This window comes from Notolepis coatsorum, assembly GCF_963971535.1.
Source record: "Notolepis coatsorum genome assembly, chromosome: 4".
In the NCBI taxonomy this organism is placed as follows: domain Eukaryota; kingdom Metazoa; phylum Chordata; class Actinopteri; order Aulopiformes; family Paralepididae; genus Notolepis; species Notolepis coatsorum.
Genome location: NC_140168.1, coordinates 178054362 through 178071935, shown reverse-complemented (window position 1 = coordinate 178071935; position 17574 = coordinate 178054362). Strand labels below are relative to the sequence as shown.

At 41.4% G+C, this 17574-nt stretch overlaps 1 protein-coding gene across 1 annotated transcript in view; it reads left to right on the top strand.

Moving 5' to 3' along the window:
• The window catches only part of adisspb (adipose secreted signaling protein b), a 117967-nt gene extending 100603 nt beyond the window's left edge, over window positions 1–17364 (top strand). Inside the window, exon 7 of the mRNA XM_084312689.1 lies at window positions 15922–17364. Coding sequence (XP_084168815.1) covers window positions 15922–16022 — 101 coding nt within the window. The 3' untranslated portion in view covers window positions 16023–17364. The remainder of the gene's footprint in view (window positions 1–15921) is intronic.
• The last annotated feature ends 210 nt before the right edge of the window (window positions 17365–17574 follow it).

Sequence of the window (17574 nt, the reverse complement as noted above, 5' to 3'; positions counted from 1 at the left end):
GAAACATGTTTGAATAGGAAATGACTAGTTTTAGTTTAGTTTTTGTAAATATTGCCCTGAAATATAGAAGCTGAAAAAGGTAGCAGGATGTAGCCTTCAATATATAAAGAAATTATATTGTCAACAGATATGGTTGAAAAACAAACAATGTTTTAAATGTAATTGTAGATACAATATTGTAGTTACAATTTCTTTAATTGAATTAACTTAAACTAGAAAAGTAAATACAAACTAAATTAACAATGTAACTTACAGTTTACAGTTTCCTTCTGAAGCACAACGAAATGTCTCATACTTCCAGTCGGGACCATTTGGTTCCACAGCTCAAGCAAACCCCCACCAATTGGTACAGGGCTTGTATTTTGGTTTTGCACTTCTCTTTCTTTGTTATGCTATTGGTATCCTATTATTATGCAAAGACTAGGTGATAGATAAGTGCCGGGTACTTGGCGCACGGTGCGACGAGTCGAGTGTAAGTTGTGAACGCATTTTTGTGTGCACGCGCATGCACATCCGTGCGCGTACTTCTGCTCAGAAAACTGCTGGGTCGGCGTGGTACTGCGTGGGACCACCACTGCACCACTAGCTGGTTGTAACGTTAGGCTCACAGCTACACCACCTACCCAGTCCCCACACACACACCAGAGAGGCACTGATGGTGCAACCAACACTATAGTGCACCTCGACAGCGTGAGAATCCTAGGGCCGATGCTAAAGACTGTCTGCAGATTTCAGTTCGGACTTGTGTTCTCGTGAAAACACTGCAGCTGATGAATGTAAACCCTGTCACCGTTAAGTGGTTCCCCCACTAGGGTTGCCGCGGTGATGTGAAATTGCCCATCAATAATAAACTCATGACGACTCCGGTGACACCGGATACTTTGCAAAATGACGCTCAATATCTCTTTGATCTTTAATGTTACTGTATGCTGCCTGCTACATTGATCCGCTGTGTCTAGTCTCATTTTCAATGACTAGTATCCATTGGTTGGACAGAGTTGACGTTAGGTTCTAATTTAAATATAAACCAATGGACAGTAATACCTTCCATCGAAGGATCAATGTAGCTGTTATTTTTGCGCCAGAGCCTACCCCCTGTAACGCTGCTTTTTATCAAGCTAACCAGAGCCTAAGCCATGTAACGCTGCTTTTAATCAAGCTAACCATAGCCTACGCCCTGTAACGCTGCTTTTTATCTTAACTGTACATTTGTATCATGATTCTATGTTGATGAGGTAGCTTTACTGGCATCAATGTATTATTTTATATCACCAGCCAGTTTAAAACCGTTAGCACTTTTGGGAACCATTTGCACTTGCAAAACCAACCAAGTGAGAGCCAAAGACGACACTTTCAATAATATTCTACTGCCCCCTGGTGGTGTGTCTGAACAAAAGGTCTGGAGATGAAGTTAATCAGAAATAGAGAATATAGAGCGAGAACCCTCCTTTTCCCCCCCTGTTTATTCTCATTCATGCACACACACGCACACATGCACTGGTACTTTCAGTTGTGAAGTCACTCTCTAAGCTGAAACAAGCCTGTAATCGATTTGCTTCGAGTTAAATCAGCGCCAGGAGTGAATTAAGAGACGAGCGTTTGCTTCGGCAGATGGACGTGTTTGTATGAGGGCGTATGTCTACGTGCGTGTGTGCAAGTAAGATAAAGGGTGCGTGTGTGTGTGTGTGATTGAAGAGGGATGAACGGGGGAGGGGGGGTGGGGTATAGCGGCATGACGTCACGGCCTGGACATCTGTGCGGAGGTCAGTGTGTGGACGGCTCTGGACAATCAGATCAACAGATTAAGTTCTTTTCTCTCCCTCCACCGCTGTCATGGCATCCTACCTAGAGCCACTGTCCTGTTAAATGTGAGGATCAGCGTGAAATATGGATGGTTGCCATGGCAACACACTGCTGCTGCCGCGGCCGCCGCCACCATTGTAAACTATAGGAAATCGACGAAATACATTATTTCTAAGCCTAACTTAACAGTTTCAATGTTGGACACGCTAGCTACGAAAAAATATATTGTTTTTGCAAGCTTTAACATTACAGCTGTTTTAGTGTCATTTTTATTAACCATGTACATTATTATTATTATTGATATAATATACCACCATTCTATTATTACTATGTTCTACTCTATTATTATTACCATTTCTATTATTGTCTTTTTTCCTGTCTGTACCTCCCCTCCCCCATGCTCACAGGGATGAATAATTGTGTAATTATTATTATTATTATTATTATTATTATTATTATTATTATTATTATTATTATTATTATTTTTAAATGGCTTATCTATCGAGGTCAACCCCCAGGATCCTTATATCACACAATCCATATTTAATGCAACATTGCCTCTAGCAAGACAATGACTACTGGCTAATAGCTACAATAATGGGGCGTATCATTGTGTTAGTATTAGTATTACTATACTATTGGGGACATTCTCAGATACTAATACCCTGTTTTTACCCTGTTGTAGTCCAATATACCATACCGCAGTGTTGTAGTCGAGTCACTAATCTCGAGGCCGAGTCTCGAGTCCAATTCACCAAAGAAGAGCCGAGTGGAGTCCCCATTACCCTAGTCCAAGTCCAAGTCATCAAGGTTGAGTCCACTCCACTCTGGCAGTCAAGAAGGTCTACATTAAACATAAATTATGCAGCGGTCACCATTTCAAAGGGAGTTTATTTACTCTATTACCGTAATTCCTCTAATAGTGACCGGTATTCAATTAAAAACCGGGTCTCTATTAATGACCGGGTGCGCTTTTGAGCTAAGCAATTATAAGCCGGCCTCCTAATACAAGCCGGGTTTCATGTATATTAGAGTTATTGTTGTTATATGCTGGCCTGGCTGTGCAGTAAATACCATATAATGGTATGGTGTTAATGTTTACCAAGAGAGTAAGCCTACCTCAGAATTGTATAAAACGAAGTTATTATTATTATTATTATTATTATACCAGTATTGTGATTGCACTATTTTACTTTAGTTTTTGACCACCTGTAATTGCACTGTTTACTACCGTATTTCATACAGTACTTGGTTTCAATAAATGAACCCAGTACATTTTACTGGGTTCAAACTGACACAAAATGTTGATTTATTCATTATGATCCGTTTGAAAATTAGAAATATAGGCCTCTCTCTTATACATGCCTCCTCCTAATACAAGCCTGGTATCCGCTACAGTTGAAACAAATACAAGCCGGGGTTACTATTAGAGGAATTATGGTATTTACATTAATATAGCCATCAATAACTTATGCCAAATGATTAGGGCCTATTCCAAAAAATAAATAAAAAAATAACTATTTATCAATTAACAAGTCCGAGAACTCGTCTGCACCTTCCGAGTCCGAATGCAGTCAATGCTCGAATCCAAGTTCAAGTCTGAGTCATCAGTGCTCAAGTCCAAGTCGAGTCACGAGTCCTGAAAATCAGTCCAGTACTACAACACTGCCATACCGGTATCGGCGCATCCTTTATTTGGTATAAAAGTTGGCATAATGTAAACACTCATATGGAGCTTTAGCATATCTGTTATTAATCTTGAATACTTGGAAACATGCTCTCTTAAGATAAGATATTCCTTTATTGATCCCCTTGGGGGAAATTCGGGACATCATAGCAGCATGGGGGAGGGGGGGGGGGTACAGGTATGGGCTGAGGGTAATAGTAGAAAGACATTATAGGCAACAAAATTAGATCTGCATCTAAAAATATGAGAAAAATAAACAGTGTAAACAAAGGTGCAGATGAGGGTCTGTATGCCCTTTCGGTTATATTATACATTACAATAAATATAGGCAATAAAGATTTTTAATCTGAATATATATACTATGAGTTAGGGCTGTCCCCGACTAAGGATTTGGATGGTCGACTAGGATTGGCCAAAATTTGCCGTTAGTCGACTATTGGTCGACTAAAAAATAAATAAATAAAAGTATAATATTAAAATAAAATAAAAATTACTTTTTTATCATTCCATTTGGGCTGTGGGGGGTGCTTAATGTCTGAAGGAGTCGACTGAAGGCTTCTTGTCCTCTGCAAAAGCATGCAATTGGTCCACTGATGGATACAGTAATGCTATGGGATGGATAGACATTCATCTAAACCAGGGGTTCTCAAACATTTTTTATACCACAACCCCATTTTATTTAGGATTTCTTTTGCGACCCCAAACTTAATGTATCGCGTAATTTCAATGTGGAATTAAGGAATCAAAATAAAAGCACATGTTGTTGAACTTGATCATGCATATTTATTAGAAAGTTTTATTACAGCACTATGTTATCAATACACATTTATAAAACGAGGCATATTTAGCCACTGACCTAAACAGTGTTCTGTTACCTAGAGCAGGGGTTCCCAAACTTTTCAGGCCGCGACCCCCAAATAACGGTGTCAGAGAGCTATAGGAGGTAAAATATATATATATTTTTTAAATTATAATATATATATATTTTTTTTTATAAATGGAAATGTATGGTTGGAACATGCAAACGTTCAAACGCACACACACTAATAAGCATTCAAGGCTTTTAACCAGGGCCGGACTGGGGAAATCATTCAGGCCAGGAAATATAGTGCAAAATATAGCCCCAGTCAGGCCACTTTTTAAGCAGGGGGTCTGGGGGTCCCCCACCAGGAAATCTTTTGTTACAAAGACTTCATTTCCTGCATTCTGGTGCAGGAACTTTTTTATTTGTACCCTTTATTGTTAAAAAAACAGACTAGCATATGTATGATTAGCAACAACACATAAGAGTATTAAAACTTGAAAAATATCAGTTTATGGTAAAAAAAAGGAAATGCGATTAAATTGTGATTAATCGCGAGTTAACTATGGACAATCATGCGATTAATCGAGTTAAATATTTTAATCGATTGACAGCACAAAAAAAAATACAATCTTTTATTCAACTTCAGCACTGATCATAACACCACATATTCATTTTATAATTCTAACCCTTTAAATGCCAGTGTGTGTGATGGCATATATTTGCAATATATCAAATGCAAAGTAGATTTTTCTGGGGGGGATTATTACAGGCTAGCATGTGCCACTGCCAATGATTAGCAACAACAGTTTTTTGTAAGGGTCCCGCCTCCACCAATCACATGCGGCTCTCTTTGTGTGTGTGTGAGAGCAAGAGAGAGAGAGAGATAGTTCTCCAACTTGTGTGAGTTGCAGTGATCTCCTGGTTGTTCCCCATCTAGAAAAATGATGTTCCCCATCATGGCTGTCCCTGAGCAACGACCAGAGTGTTGAATGTCCCGTGACTAAGACGGGGAGGACGTGACCCTCTTGCGCCGCCCCTGTGCCTCAAATAGATCCGCTATCAACTCTATCTTTAATCTTTCAAAATGTTCAGTTGCTATCGCTATTAGCTCTATCTTTAATTTTTCAAAATGTACAGTTGCTATTGCATGCACTCATCTGTGTTTCACCACACACATGAGTGCATGCTTACCAACTGTCCGTCTGCAACACTACTATCACCGACATCTAAGAAGGGAGATCCCCCCTTGAACGGCCCTTCTAAGGTTTCTCTCCTCCACATTGCCTGTGGAGCTTTTTTTCCCTATTGTTAGGTTTTAGTGAGTTTTTCCTTACCTTCGCGTGGGGTATGTCTGGGAGTGCTTGCATTCTTTCATTTATTTGCATTCATCTAAAAAAATTTTGGACCCTATGGTGTTCTTGTTCTGTTCTTGACTTATTGTTATGTTGTCTTCTTGACTTGTTTAAAGAAGACCTGTACGGCCCATGGGGACATTAACGTGTGTTGTCGGGCCCTATAAATAAATTTGATTTGATTTGATTTGATACATCTTGCTATTTGTCTAGTCTAGTGTGTTCATTAGATGGGTGAAATCCTCTTTCAGTGCTTCTGTGCCTGTTTTCGTAGGCAGTTAGCCTCTGGTATGCGTGCCATTAGCGTTAGCCACGCTTCTAGGCCTCTTTTCTTTTGGAAAGAATGATACAAAAATATATATATATATATTTTAAATTATATTCGACTAAGAGGTTGGCCAGTCGACTACGGCTCGATTAGTCGATTTCGACAGATTAGTCGACTAATCGATTAATAGGGGTCAGCCCTACTATGAGTAAGAGTAATATCAGTCAGATATTCTCTCTCTCTCTCTCTCTCTCTCTCTCTCTCTCTCTCTCTCTCTCTCTCTCTCTCTCTCTCTCTCTCTCTATACAAACCTGCACATGAATTTTTTACACATGTACTGTATATATTTTTGTTTGTTATATTTGTAGATATCTGTTGATACTGTAGACATGTCAGTATATGTAAATAGTAAGATATAGATATAGTAAGATAAATAGTAATTAGGGATGTCCGATATTGGCATTAAAATGTGATATCGGAAAATATCGGTTTTCATTTACATTTCTATAACCTTTATTTACACAGGCAAGCAAGTAAGAACAAATTCAGATTTTATTTATTGTCAAAAGTATGCATAATGTTATGTTAATTCCACTACAAGACATTATTCAGTTTTTGGGGGGGGGAAACCCTGCATATATCGGTATCGGTTGATATCGGTTGATATCGGTATCGGAAATTAAGAGTTGGACAATATCGGTATATCGGTATCGGTAAAAAAGCCAATATCGAGCATCCCTAATAGTAATGTTATACAAGGTGCTCTTGGTGGGTTCAAAATGAACAAAATGGTCAAAAAGAGGCCAGTCTCTTCTTACCTGTGTGTACCATCATGTGGTCTCTTCTTACCTGTGTGTACCGTCATGTGGTCTCTTCTTACCTGGGTGTACCATCATGTGGTCTCTTCTTACCTGGGTGTACCATCATGTGGTCTCTTCTTACCTGGGTGTACCATCATGTGGTCTCTTCTTACCTGGGTGTACCGTCATGTGGTCTCCTCAGTGGGTCCAATGCAAACGATCACTTGTGATCACACCCTCTGAAATCCCCCCATGTTCACCTTCCATCAGAGACAGAACCAGTACACTGCCGCCTACCGGCTAACGGCAAGGAAACATAGCTCCAGAAGCGCCTACAGATGCAGTGACCACAATCACTCTGATAACATTGTACAAACATGCAAACATTCAAACATACAAACATTCACAGGCCTCAAAACCTGTCACGTTTACCAACACGAAGACTTCGTCGACCTGCGACACCGTCTGCCGGGCACCGCCTCACTTGCCCACGTGGATGTTTTTAGGGGCGATAGTGGCTCGGGAGGTAGAGCAGTCGTCTGGTAATCCGGAGGTTCCTGGTTCAATTCCCGCTCCTCCCGGGCAGCGTGATGAAGTGTCCTTGAGCAAGACACTTTGCTCCCGATGAGAGAGAGAGAGAGAGAGAGAGAGAGAGAGAGAGAGAGAGAGAGAGAGAGAGAGAGAGAGAGAGAGAGAGAGAGAGAGAGAGAGAGAGAGAGAGAGAGAGAGAGAGAGAGAGAGAGAGAGAGAGAGAGAGAGAGAGAGAGAGAGAGAGAGAGAGAGAGAGAGAGAGAGAGAGAGAGAGAGAGAGAGAGAGAGAGAGAGAGAGAGAGAGAGAGAGAGAGAACTAAATAGTATTAGGACACATTGTTCTCGGTGCACATAATATCACATGACGTCATCTGTTGAGAGCTTCACGTACACCCGACTTTACAGAGTGGTTTTATTCTGCTCGCTTGATCCTCTTGTCCTTATGTAATATCTCTCTGTAGTGCCTCTTCTATTCCTATATCCTTTTCATTCATTCAATCTTTTACTTCATCTCGAGGGATCGTTCATAACGATGTCGAGAATTACAACATGGTAAACTAAATACCAAAAAACAGAACCATGTAGGAGCAGAAGGTCAACATTTAAAATGATTAAAAACAAACTTCTGGGGCAACTGGGTAGCGCAGTGGACTAAGCACTCGCCTACCACCGCAGAGACTCTGGGATCGAATCCAGCTGTCAGCGGTACCTCCGGCTTGGTCAGTCGTCCCTACTAACACAATTGGCAGTGTTAGCGGGTGGGAAGCCAGCGGGGTATGTGTCCTGGTTGTTGTAAACTGTGGTTCCTACTGGTCGGTCGGGGCGCCTGTTCAGCAGGGAGGGGATCCGGGAGAAATAGCGTGAACCTCCGCACGCATTACATTCCCCCAGTGAGAGTCCTCGCTGTCAGGTGTAAAGAAGCGGCTGGCTGACTCCATGTATCGGAGGAGGCATGTGGTAGTTCTACACCTTCCCTAGGCCGTCAGTGGGACAATGCACGCAACGACCAGGAAGGGAATTTGCATAACGACTAAATTGGGATGGGAGCAAAAATACAGAAAAAGTGAGAACAAAAAAATATAAACAAATAAATAAAAACTTCTGGACTGTGGTGAAGTGGTTTGCTGTCAAATATTTGCACAGACCAATAGATATACTAATGAATTGAGTTGAGTGCATTGCGAAACGTTCCAAAAGCTAAAAGCAGATTTTCCTAATTCAGTGCAAACTCTGGGAACCTTGATGTGTAATCACCAGAGCGACAGTGAGGTTCAGGTCACTGGGCAGTCGCACGGTTAGGTTCAACAACAGTTTCTTCCCCAAGGCCATACAACTACTTAACTCCAACTCCTCCTAATTTTACCCCCTGCTGTTATGTTATGTTATGTTTATGTTATGTTATGTTATGTTCCATGTGTCTTCTTATGTCCTTGTGGACTGTGGTGTATTGTCGCAGCTACCACCTGCACCGTGCTCGAATTCCACCGGCCTGGCCGTGTGGCAATAAAAGGAACTTGAACTTGATAAGGTCCAGAGCTCCAGTCCAGCAATGGGGTGATGTATGGTGGCAGATCACCAATAATGGCTTTATACAGAAACGTATGCAAGTCACGTCTCTCCACCAGAGAGGAAGACCCAACCTTATCATACAGGATATAGCTGTATGTGTGTGTCACTGGAATTTCCCCAAGGGGATCAATAAAGGAATATCTTATCTTATCCTATATCGATGGGCACCATAACTGTCAGCATTGATAAATCTAAGGGCAGAATGATATAGTCCAGAGTCTGCATAATCCAAAACAGACAAACGTCTGTCTATCCTACTCATTACTGTACTGTACCGTTTAAAGATATAGTACAATGATGTTTTAATTCCGTCATAAATCGCTTATTGTGGAATATTAATGTTGTGATTATTAGTTTGTCCGCTTCAGGTGTATCATTTGAAGTGTTTTCGGTCACCCTCTCTGAGCACACCAACTCTTATGCCCCTTTTCCACTGCATGGTACCTACTCGACTCTACTCTACTCTACTCTACTCGCTTTAGGTACCTGGTACTTCGTTCCTTTTCCACTGCAGGTACTAAGTACTCAGTTTGTCTCCGTGTGGGGAGGCGGGGCCGCTGGTGTACAGCATGAGAGCTCCAGCATAGCTATGTCCGTGAGGGCTTGGCACAAGCCACAGTAAAACAGTTTTCAATCAATCAATCAATAACAACATTAACCAGACTCTCGTTGTGTCTATTCTGCTAACGCTACCTCTCATTGTGTCTATTCTACAAGCTTTAACGTTACCTAGGCTCTCGTGTATCTGCTAACGTTAACGTTAGCATTAGCATTAGGCTAACAACAAGCTTTCGTTACCTCTCACGTCTATCTGCTAACGTTAGCATTAGGTAATAACCGGTTTAAAATGGATGGTGATTACCTCACGTTGTGTCTATTCTACTAGCATTAACGTTACTAGTACAAACAATCAATAGCGAGTTATATTGATCACGCTATGTACGATAGCCATGCTAAAACGCTAGCTTAGCACCTAAGCACAACAAGCACAACAAGCTTAACAAATCAGTGATCTCTTTGTGAGACTAAACTCTCCGCTCGGTGGCAAATTGTGTTGATGTCGGTTTTGTTTCATCAATAAATGAGGCAGAATACACAGTGACTGTATCCTTTTTTGTTTATTGCACTTGTTCCTGCTGCAAACATAATGAAATCCTTCGCGAGGCTAAATAAAGATGGTGGCTTTCTGTTTTTGTGCAGGACGCTCCAACGAGTGACTCGTCTCTCTTCTGACCAATCAGTGGTCTGCAGTGTTTCACGTGACTTTTCTGGTACCACTTCTACCCGCTTGGAAACTCGACAGAGCAGGGACTAAAAAAGTACCCAAAAAGTACCCAAAAAGTACCTGGTACCTGGTAAGAACCTATAGGTGCCTGAAAGCCCCAAATGGTGCCTGTGAGAACCTTTTGGGCAGGGCTCGACACTAACGATGTCCCGTCGTCCCGGGGACGATCAAATATTGATTTGGGACGAACAGAAATCTTTTTTGGGACGCAAACGGGACGAAAAGGATTTTATTTTTTTCACAGGAAATGTCAATTAGCCGACTGTCAGTGCGCGCATATATATATATGAATTATTCTACGTTAATAAAACATACCTGGTGATCAACTACAGTTTGCTGTAAACATTATGATATGTGTGTAGTGTTCTGATAACAACAGCTGCAGCGGGAGCTGGCTCATGCTGGATTTGCGAATAGCATGCAGCTGCAGAGCCGCAGAGCCAGGGGCGCTTTCAGGTCCGGTCACAGGCCCGCTCAACAGCGCCCCCCACACAACTGCTGAATTGCTCTACAAAACCTTCTGTTTAATCATCTTCCCTTTATTCATTTGCTTAGATTTTTCAGGTCTGGTCAATTTTAGCATGGTGTTATTCACAGTAAAAAAAATAATAAAAAAAATAATTATATTCTTTTGGTTCATTACAATTTACTCAAGCCTAGTAACAGACACAGTATTTCTGACACTGTGAATACATTCCCTGAGATACATAGATGTCCCTAGAATCAGATACCAAGAACATGCAAATGGACCATTTAAAAAAAAAATTAAATGTTTATTCTACGTTCTTATGGAATGAATGAGATTTAAAAAAATAAAAATAATAATAAAATAAAATAGATTAAATTTTTTTTGTAATAAATTGAGTTAATTTTCATAACGCGATATTTTGCTGTGTAATTAATTATTCTAATTAACGCGATAAACTGACAGCCCTAATAATAATAATAATTAAACCCAGGTTCTGCTTCTCCTGATCCCGCTCTTGACTTTGACTTTAAAAGAGGAATAGGGGCTAATTAACTTAATGTCTGCTGGTAGCCTATTCCAATCTACTGCCGCCGAGTACAGGAATTAATTAATTTCTGACCAATGCATCTTTTGCATTTTACTGGGACCAGATCTGTAGGGCTCCCTCTAGTGCCGTGACCGTGTACGTCACTGACCTTGGTGAAGTACTTTCTGAGGTAGTTTGGAACAACATTACTTGCTATCCTGTGGACCATGCCGAGTTTGATTTGGGTTACTCGCTCATCTACTCTGGCCCATTTCGACAGCCTCAAGTGGCTCAATCAGAGCAGATAGATGTGACTAATGGGCCAATTAAAGTAAACCGATATTTCAGAGGAACCAGATTGGATATCTGACATCTCTTCTGGTCATACATAGGCACTCTTTCTTGTCCTTACTGTTCCTATAGTTTTGTTTTTTAATCAGTGACTCATGATTTTATCCAAATTCTTTTATTCTACTTTTTTTTATCTGGTTCCACTGTTTTTTTTTTTTAACTGCTGTCTGTTGTTGTTGTCGTCATTTATTTCTGATTTTATTTTGTTGTGTTTTTTGTATTTTTTTATATATATACTCGCACTATAAGCCGCACCTGAATATAAGCAGCAGCAACTAAATTGAATGATGTGTATATAAGCCGCACTGGACTATAAGCCGCAGGTGTTTTAATGTTTAATTACCATATGTAAGGGTTCGTGCACAGAGGGGATTGTCGGGAAAGAGATGGCTGTTTGAGGAAGCTCCCATTTATTAACATTTTTGTTTAAACAGGAACGATAGCCAGTTAGCAGCGCCGGGTACAGTAGGTAGCAACGTTAGCTCTCATAACGTTAGCCAGTTAGCAGCGCCGGGTACAGTAGGTAGCAACGTTAGCTCTCATAACGTTAGCCAGTTAGCAGCTCCGGGTACAGTAGGAAGCAACATTAGCTCTCATAACGTTAGCCAGTTAGCAGCTCCGGGTACAGTAGGTAGCAACGTTAGCTCTCATAACGTTAGCCAGTTAGCAGCTCCGGGTACAGTAGGTAGCAACGTTAGCTCTCATAATGTTAGCCAGTTAGCAGCGCCGGGTACAGTAGGTAGCAACGTTAGCTCTCATAACGTTAGCCAGTTAGCAGCTCCCAGTTTGCAGCTCCGGGTACAGTAGGTAGCAACGTTAGCTCTCATAATGTTCGCCAGTTAGCAGCGCCGGGTACAGTAGGTAGCAACGTTAGCTCTCATAACGTTAGCCAGTTAGCAGCGTCGGGTACAGTAGGTAGGCAGTATGTTGAAAGAGGAGCCCTGAGCTGCTCATACACTAGACTCTTGCCGTAATGGTTTGTTGACGTGCACTGCTGCAGCAGATTCAGGAGTCTGATCTGACGGTCACAGAGCTGAGGGAGTGCGCCCAGTTAGCTGTAAAAATCCATAGATTAGCCGCACCGTTATATAAGCCGCAGGGTCGAAAAATGGGGGGAAAATAGTCTTATAGTCCGAAAAGTACGGTAAGCTGTAGTGTAAAGCACCCTGTGCATTCGTGCTGTGAAGGGTGCTATATAAATAGGTCATTCAAAAAAGTCATTAATTCTTGATTTAGTTGATATCTAGGCAGGGTTCGCACAAGGTCCTTGAAGTGCTTAAAGTGCTGGATAAAAAAAAAGTCAAGGCCTGGAATTCCTTAAAAACAGCAAATTTCTTTACACATTGGATGCCACGCCTCTTACTCATCGTTAACCCCTTATGCCACCTATTAACCCCATGTAAACGGTCACCTTGTTTGTAGAGCTAAATCTATATTCTAGCCATGGATTCAATACTATAGTCAATTGACACTGGGTTTCTTCCGGTCAAGATGCAAAAAATAAATATTTCTCCATCCATACGTTCCCATGTTATACCGTGGTGAATATAAGTATGGTTTTAGAGCTGTCTAGGGTCATTCATGAAATGCTGAGTAATAGCACGCAACGTGTATTACATTGTGGACTCTACCGTTCCTCACCTGAACCCGCGATTGTTCCGGATTCAAGTCCACATTATCGGTATTATGTTCCATCATGGACGCATGAAAGGGGGGGGGGTCGTTTCTGATTATTCGAGCGTCGGTAACGGCATTCGCATTGAACACTAGACACGGTTACCAGACCGATCACTAAGAAGGCATTGCAGGATCAGGCTAGAATTGAAGTCGAATCGCTCTTACCTTCGGCCGAAAGTAATCCAAAAAGAATATTCCAATTTCTTGATCGCCATCTGGTAGATCCAATCCCCATTTGATCAACGTTATAAACAACCATAACATACGGATCAAGCATAATTGACGGGCTTCGATGTGACCGGCTGAACTGTGTCACAGGGAAGCCGAGAACAAAGAATGAAATCTGAGACCTGCAGATTTTCCACAGCAGAGAAATGTAGCTCAATACCGCCGCCTGGTAGGATGTGGCCGGTACTGCACTTTCGGAGTCCCATTATGCCTCTTACATGCAAAATACAGCTCCCTGAGAATGAATCGGGTATTAAAATCGAAGGAAAAACGACCCAGAAACGAGAATCTTCGTTTACGGCACTCAACGTGTTAACACTTTGAGCGCCACGCCTGGTTTTCCGTTTTACCGGCTGAATGCCACCATCGGCGCCAATGTTAACGTTAATATCGCCTAATCTATGTTTTAAATTATGGCTATGTGTCTAATCTGCCCATCGCATTATCAAATACTATTTTCCAGTCAGTGCTGTGAAGGCAGATTGTTTTTTTATCGCGTCGTTTCCGTTTCAGAGCAGTTAGAAAAGCCCCCGTTTTGATATAAAAAAACAGCTCATTCTGGAGCATTCTATGAAAATCGTCTTTTAGTGGAATATTCCACAACGTTGATATTCGTCTGCCTTTTTATAAATCGTTTTCAAATAAACGCTAGATGATCAATATTATACGTGCACGCAAGCACATTACGGCCGCGCACTGATAATCGCTCCGTTGATTTCCTCACGGACTTTTACAGTGAAACCGAAAGAGGACATTTCACAAAACAGCTTATAACTTCATCAAACTTACTCTGATTATCCTAACACTGATAACATAGAGTCCTTACCTGACATCAGATGGTATCCAACTGGTATATTCCAATTCCTGATCACCATTCGAAAAAATCGATACGTGTATGGATCCAACGCGATACTGTTAGATCTCCATGATCAACGGGGATCTGAGGTTCCAGAATGAACTGTGGTAACCCCGGCTGGATCAGTGAACTGGAAAATGTGGAGTACCGGATTTTTTTCCCCATTCATTGAGTCCATTCCAAAATCACTTATGTCATCTGGGAGACGACAGGGGGCGCTTTTTTCCACAGTGATCGTCGGCGCCCCTCGGCTATACTCGGGTAGGCTCGGGTGATGCAATAATTTTTCAGATCGCAAAAAAAAATTAAAAAATAAAAATTCAGAGAAATCTCGTGAGTGGCACGGAAAGTGTTAACAAGGTGCTTAAAAAGTCCTTGAAATTCAAATCAACCATTTGCATTGAAAGTTTTGTTCATCCATGATGAAATTGTTCTGAATCAAGAAATTAATTTTTTTTTATTTAAAGTGTAACTAATTGTCTGAAATATTTTTTTTTTCTAAAAAAAAAAAAAAAAAAAAAAAAGCATTTAAAAGTTAATTGTATCATGTATTCCTAAAAACAGTGCTTAGGAAAGTACTTGAAAGTCCTTGAATTTCATTTAGCAATGTCTGTGGGAATCCTGTATCTAGGACCAACAGCCCCTTAGATCCAGCCCTGGCAAGATTCTTGAATTTAATCACACTTTTGAGACTCTTTTCAACCACCAACATGTGCGTATACTTTCATTTGAGCTAGGTCACACATTTCGGATGAGCACCTGGAAGTGGCCTTTCCCCTGCTGTCCCGCCCTCTGTATTCTCATTGTGTCTCACTGATATGTGAAGTCGGTAGAATCATTAGTTGATATGTGCAAATTAAAAGCATCTCAGTAGCTAATTACATTGGATTATATGGTATTTAACTATCTGTTCAAGTCGAGTGTTCCTTTATTAATCCCTGTGAGCATGGGGGAGGGGAGGTACAGACAGGAAAAAAGACAATAATAGAAATGGTAATAATAATAGAGTAGAACATAGTAATAATAGTAGAACGGTGGTATATTATATCAATAATAATAATGTACATGGTTAATAAAAATAGTATACATGGTAATATAGTAATAATAGTATACATGGTGTATATAATGGTGTGTATATATAGTAATAATAGTACAGTATACATGGTATATATAGTGGTATGTGTATACACGTATTTAGTAATAGTATACATGGTATATATAGTGGTGTGTGTATAGTATAGGCTATATCTATACTCAACCATTATCTGAAATGATAAAAAAAAAAAAAAAATAAAAAATCTAACCCCGACTAACCTTAATGTCATGCACTTGTCCTAATAAACTAACCTACACTGTAACACGCAACACTTTGATGAACATTGTTACTCAGCTGATAGAGTTATACCCTTCTTGCTGTCTTGTCGCACAGAACTTGTAAGTCGCTTTGGATAAAAGCGTCAGCTAAATGACTAAATGTAAATGTAATGTACACGTATTTAGTAATAGTATACATGGTGTATATAGTAATAATAGTATACACTATATATAGTGGTGTATACTGTATATAGTAATAATAGTATACATGACATATATAGTGGTGTATTATAGTAATAGTATACATGGTATATTTATATAATGAATCTCTCTATCTCTCTCTGTCTCTCTCTGTCTCTCTCTCTCTCTCTCTCTCTCTCTCTCTCTCTCTCTCTCTCAGACCGTCACCATGGCACGCCCATGCTACTGGAGGGTGTTCGCTGCATTGGTGTGGAGTTGGAGTACGACTCTGAGCAGAGCGACTGGCAAGGATTTGATTAGAAAAGAGTTCAAGCTCACACATACACCTTCCATCTCCCTGCACAAGAAATAATCTGTAATCAACTGTACAAACACAGACACACACACAGACACAGACACAAACCTGGTGCCACACGTGTCATATCCAGCACCAGTGTGGTTGAGCCAAGCCCCCAAGTTAAGTCTCAGAAATAATGGGACAGTAAAGCTCTGGTTTCCAAGACAATCTGCGTGACTCATAAAGCATTCCTCAGATTTCACAGAAACCGCAGCGGGGAGGACACGCTGTGTGATGTTGTTACTACTTCACACGTCTGCAGACATGTTCTCATACTAGCGTCCCACCAGTCCTTTTATTGCATTGCCATCGCTTGCCCCTATGTTTTCACATGTGCTGAATCTGTGTTGTCCTCATCCGACCTCTAGAGGGCACTGAATCCATCCAGCCTATGACTCCATCCACTGCCACAGCCTCTAGTTCTCTTTTTTTCCTGCCCTACATGGATTCATGTTTTCACATGTGCTGAATCTGTGTTGTCTTCATCCGACCTCTAGAGGGCAGCAGTGCTCTCTGAATCCATCCAGCCTATGACTCCATCCACTGCCACAGCCTCTAGTTCTCTTTTTTTCCTGCCCTACATGGATTCATAGAGCATTTCTAAACCATGGGCGAGGGCTCCTTTTTCTGACCCTATACTCTGAGATCAACATAAAGGAGTGGATAAATCGACTCATAATCAGAGGATCAACGGGAGAACTGGGTTGCAGTCTAGCCGGGGCTATAATGTCTCCTTTCTACCACTAGGCGTCACTGCAGTCCACTATGTTTAACCCTCCACTCAATACAAAGGATTACTTGGTGGAGCAATGAGGCAGAGTACAACATTGCCCTTAATTGTGGTCCGCCATTTACCTTTTGCCAGACCATGATAAGTCTGCTTACCGCGCTGGCGGTCTACCCGAATTAAGGAGGGATCGACGTTTTTGTTTCCAACGTTCAGTTTGCGTCTTTGAATTAGTTTTGGAGCCCATATGGAACACAAGTGCCTTCATTGTGCTGTTCTGTTTTCACGACTACTCTCTCGTTTGTCAGCTCTCCTTTGTCTCCATCACATACGTACCTGTGAGCCGATCCTGAGAGAGGGGAGCTTAAGAACAGCAGGCTATTATGACCTTTAGTGTGACAACCTCTTGGCTCCCCTCTTGTCTCTCTTTCACCCCCAATGTATCCCGTTTGCGCCTCTTCCTGCATCGTACGGGCGTGTCGCAACTCTCTTCCTGCATCGTACGGGCGTGTCTCAATCCTCTACCTGCATCGTACAGGCGTGTCTCAACCCTCTACCTGCATCATGCGGGCGTGTCTCAACCCTCTACCTGCATCATGCGGGCGTGTCTCAATCCTCTACCTGCATCATGCAGGCGTGTCTCAATCCTCTACCTGCATCGTACAGGCGTGTCTCAACCCTCTTCCTGCATCATGCGTGCGTGTCTCAACCCTCTACCTGCATCATACGGGCGTGTCTCACCTCTCTTCCTGCATCATGCGGGCGTGTCTCAACCCTCTACCTGCATC